Source organism: Alexandromys fortis, unplaced genomic scaffold (genome assembly GCF_014885135.2).
Source record: "Alexandromys fortis isolate MF-2015 unplaced genomic scaffold, M_Fortis_MF-2015_v1.1 scaffold_31, whole genome shotgun sequence".
Taxonomy (NCBI): Eukaryota; Metazoa; Chordata; class Mammalia; order Rodentia; family Cricetidae; genus Alexandromys; species Alexandromys fortis.
Window position 1 is genome coordinate 8,733,813 of NW_026067974.1, and position 5,410 is coordinate 8,739,222.

Here is a 5,410-nt window from a genome sequence, read left to right on the forward strand (position 1 = left end):
AAGATGGAAGCAGCATCAGGTAAATTATACCTAACAAGGTTCATGCCCAGAACTGCAAGAAGAGCTGGATCCTGGCTCTTTGGAAAACACTCCCTCCTGCAGCGGGGAACCTGAGTCTCACACACAATGCAGGAGAGCTCCAGGACACAGTTCTATAGCGAGTGTTATTTCCACGCTGATAAATTCATGATTTATGAAAGTAGCTCCCGCCAGCTCTCATTCCCTCCTTCCCTGCTACAGCTTGTTAGACACAAATTGCAACACCAGTCTTAAATACTTGCATTTTATTTCAGGCCAATGCCCCTCAACTCTGAACTAAATGCCATGACAATCCCACAACACAGGCCGGTACAGTAGTAAAAGAGCCCACAGACAGGGCAGATGGCCAGAGAGAGGACGCGCACACAACCCTAAGAGCAGAGCAACAAGGTGAGCCCGGCAGAGAGCCCACCCTAGAGCTCCAGCTACCAGCCCTGCTCTCTAGACAGGATTCCAGCAGCAGGAGGGCAGAAGCCCAGCTTCCCTCACAGCTGCCTGGGGCCCATCCCATCTGGATGTGACTGTGGTTCCTCATCTCCATCCTCAGAGCCCCCACTTCAGGCTTCTAGAATTAAAGCCCTTACTGGACCCTGTGTGCCCCCACTGGACCCAGCATCAGGCTTCGTCCCTGCAATGCAACAGTGGGCACTGTGGCAGCTAAAGCCCTGGAAGTCACTAGTGGGAAAGAAAAAAAGAAAGGAGCCCGCTTTACCCCTGCAGAAACATCAGCTCTGCTTTATAAGCACAAGATGGGCAGCCCAGAGTCACCTCCACCCAAACAAACGTCTGCGCTGTTCCCTCACCCTGGCTGCAGCCAGCCACTTCGCATCCATGGGCTCCAACTCCCTGCCTGCAGCTCTCAGGCCCCATCCAACCTTCCAAGGTCTTGGAAGATACTGGAAACCCCAGCAATAAGAGCCACATCACTGCCATTTACTGAGAAGCAAGGAGGTTGTAAATAAATAAATACTCACCACCCTGTCCACACATGGAGGCAGGCAAGAGGCCAGCCTCCCACAACCAAAATGTTCCAGGGGCTGCAGCAAAAGCTGAAGCCCACCAAGGTGGGAATATAACAGTAGGAGCATTCCGTTGGGACAGTATTCAATATGGCAGCTAAAAACCTGCCATGAAGAGGTTCCCCAAACCATTCATCCATGGCTGTGCTCTAAACAAACACCTGAAGAAACTTAGCTCCCGGGGAAGTCCATACAGTTCTACACCAAGAGCTTCTGGGCACTGCACTTAACTTAACAAACACCAGCATGGTGCCTATTCCCGTGGAGGAGATGGAGCAGGCAGTCACAACCAACCCCTGCAGAGCAAACCTGAGAAGATGTGGATGGAAGATGCTAAACAGCCCAGCTTCCCTCAAAGCTGCCCGGGGCCCATCCCATCTGGATGTGACTGTGGCCTGCATCTTCTCCACCACCCAAGAGAACCTAGATCTCAGCCACAGCTCACTTTCCCCACTCTGTGTCTGGCTGACCAGGATCCAAAGGCACAGCATGGTCCCCTCCCACAGCCCTTCTCACAGGCTGGGACCCACAGAGTTCCTCATCGTGTCTTGCAGTAAGATCACAGCATGACGGTAAGGAGCTGGGTGGCAGCATGGGACTTTCCAAGGACGGACCCTCAGAGTCAATCACTGGAGCCCAAGTTCCTAAGCGGTCCTTCTCTTCTTCACTGGGAGGCGGGGAAGGAGAGCTCCTCCTACCTGACCTCGGGAGAAAACAGCAACTGGGAGGAAAAAAGAGGAAGGAAAGATGGGCATGAGTAGAGGATAAAACTGAAGAGACACGCATAGATACATATTGCATTCAGTGAAATTTTCAGCCACATAAAGGAACAAAGTGCTGAAAACAATGGAGCCGGCACAGTGGCATAGTGGATAAAAGGCCCCACTGAAAGCCTGATGACCTACTTCAATTCTAGGACCCACAAGGCAAGAGGAGAGAACTACCCAGCAAGCTGTCCTCTGACCTCCGCATGCATGACATGACTGCACATATGCACACACACTCAAACAAATGAAATATGATCTTAAAAAAATTGAAGCATTATGCTGGATGGAAAAAGCCAGATCCGCCTGCCCTGTGACGCCATGTGTTTGAAACGCCCACAAGAGGCAGATCCAGACAGAAAGTAGACTACGGTTACCAGGGAATGGACAGCCATTGCTCACCGGGGTAGCGTTTCCTCATTTAGAGCAGGGACATGTTAACATGAGGAGGTGGCATGGTGGTAGAACAGACCATACACAAGTGAAGCCCAGGACTTCATTCCCACCCAGAATCACAAAAATTAACTAATTAAACAATTTTTAAAAGGAGCCTGGCATGGTGGTGCACACCTTTACTCCCAGCACTCAGGAGGCAGGCGAATCTCCGTTGAGTTAGAGACCAGCTTGGACTACATAGTGAGTAGCCTACATAATGAGTAGGTCGACACAGCTGGAGCCTCACAATAAAAAAGGGAGGGAGGGAGAGACAGGAGGGAGAAACAGAGGGAGGGAGGGAGAAAGAAGAAGAAACAAGTATTCTAAAACTGGCAGAGTGCTGTATACACACCTGGAATCCCTGAGCTAACATCTGAGGCAGATAGATGACCACAAGTTGAATACCGGCCTGGGATACAGTGAGCTCCAGGCCAGTACGGGCCAGAGTGAGACTCTGCCTTAAACAAAAGGAAAAAGCCAGCCAAGGAAAGCTGCCCCTTCTTCTTTCTCCTGAGTTTCAGTGGACATCTAGTTTTTCATTCAAGATAGAGAACTAGGCCTTTCCAAGGCTACCAATGCTGTGACATTCCTTTCCCTAACACATGGGCATGCTACTGATGTCCATGACACACCCCATGTGTCACTGGTCCCACAGTTACCTGTTAAGCTGGTCTCCTTTCGCCAAGTGAGGGGTGCTTTGCCGCTCCTCCTGGGCCCAGCCACAGTTTGACATAGCGTAACAAAGAATGGCATCAGACACAGTCAGGGAGCCTCGGCCCTGGACACAGGCTTCAATCTCGGGCACTGAGAGCTGGCTTTGGAGGAAGAGGTGCAACTGACTGTCCGACAGAAGGACCACGCTCTGCAGGACCCTGGAGCAGGAGAGAGCACAGCACAGAACACGTGATGAAGTCGCTTCCTCGTCCCCATCCCAGCCAGGCTCTGGCTTCAGGCAGCACTGGAGGTGGAAGGGCGCAAGAAAGCAGGTCACAAGTGTGGCTGCATGAGCAGGGCAGCCTGCATCTGCCCGGCACCTTCCTGTGGCCCTGCCTCCACACGGCGGCCAGTGCCAAGCCAACATGTCCACTCACTTTTCGAGGAAAAGCTGGAGACCTTGCCGCCGCTTCTCGATGAACTCATCGGAGTTGCCAAAGAAAGTGGACTTCCCAGGAAGTTCAGGTACAGGCCTGTGGGAGCATGGCGTGACACGCAAGGTAAGTGAGGCCTCACTCTAACCACGCCCCAAAATATCCCCTAAAAAGAGGCCCAATCAATACAATTAGCTTTTATTAGGGACGTGACAGAGCTAACACTGGTTGATAGTGTGCCCTACGGCAGGCACATTACATGGCATATCCACAAACATGGCAGTTAATCCTTCTAAAAACCCCAGGAGGAAATATTAGTGCCCTCCTTTTAGAAAACCAGAGAGGTGACATAAAATTCCCACTCTCAGCGAGGTGCAGTGGCGCACACCTTTAGTTCCAGCACTCAGGAGGCAGAGGCAGGCCCATCTCTGAGTTTGAAGCCAGTCTGGTCTACAGAGTGAGTTTCAGAACAGCCAGGCCTAGGTAAAGAAACGCTGTCTCAAAAAAAAAAAAAAAAAAAAAAAAAATCCCACTGTTGGGCTGGAGAGATGGCTCAGTGGTTAAGAGCATTGGCTGATCTTCCAGAGGTCCTGAGTTNGATAGATAGATAGATAGATAGATAGATAGATAGATAGATAGATAGATAGATGAAATACTCTAGCCCCAGAATTTGCTGAAAATGAGGTGAGTTATAGCAAATTACTGTTAAACTTTCCTATCTTCTGTTATAAAGCACAGGGAACACGTTAGAAAGTATCGACAAGAAGCTAGGGCTGAAGACATAACTCAGTGATAGAGCAATTGCCAGCCATGTACAAAGCCCTGAATTCAATCCCCAGCACACACACAAAGTGGGGGGGTGGAGGGGGGAGACAGACACCCTCAGAGAGAGTAACAGACAGAGGCAGATGGACACCCAAAGCAGCCTAGAGGAGAGGAAGCAAGGGAACTGGCTGGTATGTCCTATCGCAGTGGCCCCATCAGGCCCACATGGCAGTGGGCAGACCAGCCACCTGTGAGCATTCCCAAACACTCTGAAGTAAAGGAGGGAGGTAGAGGCAAGAGAATCGGCAGTTCAAGGCCAACCTGGGCTACATCAGACCACATCTCAAAAAAAAAAAAAAAAAAAAAAAAAAAAATCCCACTGTTGGGCTGGAGAGATGGCTCAGTGGTTAAGAGCATTGGCTGATCTTCCAGAGGTCCTGAGTTCAATCCCAGCAACCACATGGTGACTCACAACCATCTGTAATGAGATCTGGTGTCTTCTTCTGGAGAACACTGTGTACACAATGCTTCTATACCACTCCATCTAGTATACACACTTCCAACATCAATCACTTTTTCTTCATGTGTATGTGCTTGCCTGATGATATGTGCACCATGTGTACGCAATGTCCTCAGAGGCCAGAAGAGGACACTGCATTCCTATGTTCTCAGATCCCTGGAACTGTAATTACAGGCAGTTGTAGGCAACCTGGTATGGGCTGCCAAACTCAGGTCCTCTACAGGAGCAACAAGGGCTCTTAAACAGAGCTATCTCTCTAGCCCCCTTTGGGGCTTTCTGACCCATGGCTTCACTATACTACATAGGCATGGCTGGCCTGGAGCTTGCAGTGGTCCTCTGTCTCTGCTTCCTAGGTGGTAGCACTACAGGCCTGCTCCACTACACCCAGCTCTACTACTTCTGTGCTCTGCACTGGGGTGGGGAGCACGTGCACACACATACGTGTGGAAGCCAGACAAGTTGAATAGGAGATCTTCCTCAATCACCCTCCACTTCATTTGTTGAAGCAGAGCTCATCCATTTGGCTGGACTAGCTGCCGGCAAACCCCTAGGGTTCCCGTGTCTCCTAGCACTGGGATTCGCTTGGTACCAAGGACCCCTGGGCCGGGCGGTGGTGGCGCACGCCTTTAATCCCAGAACTCGGGAAGCAGAGACAGGTGGATCTCTGTGAGTTCAAGGCCCGCCTGGTCTACAAGAGCTAGTTCCAGGACAGGAACCAAAAGCTACGGAGAAACCCTGCCTCGAAAAATCAAAAAAAAAAAAAAAAAAAAAAAAAAAGGA

The 5,410-nt window shown here is 50.5% G+C and overlaps 1 protein-coding gene across 3 annotated transcripts in view; it reads right to left on the reverse strand.

Annotated features, from left to right (window-relative positions):
• Positions 1-269: 269 nt before the first annotated feature.
• The window catches only part of Snx11 (sorting nexin 11), an 11,019-nt gene continuing 5,878 nt past the window's right edge, over positions 270-5,410 (reverse strand). For all 3 annotated transcript variants that reach the window (XM_050156990.1, XM_050156991.1, XM_050156992.1), the window contains 3 exons: positions 3,349-3,444; positions 2,917-3,129; positions 270-1,779 (listed from right to left, as the gene is read on the reverse strand). In XM_050156990.1, coding sequence (XP_050012947.1) covers positions 1,500-1,779; positions 2,917-3,129; positions 3,349-3,444 — 589 coding nt within the window. In that variant the 3' untranslated portion in view covers positions 270-1,499. The remainder of the gene's footprint in view (positions 1,780-2,916; positions 3,130-3,348; positions 3,445-5,410) is intronic.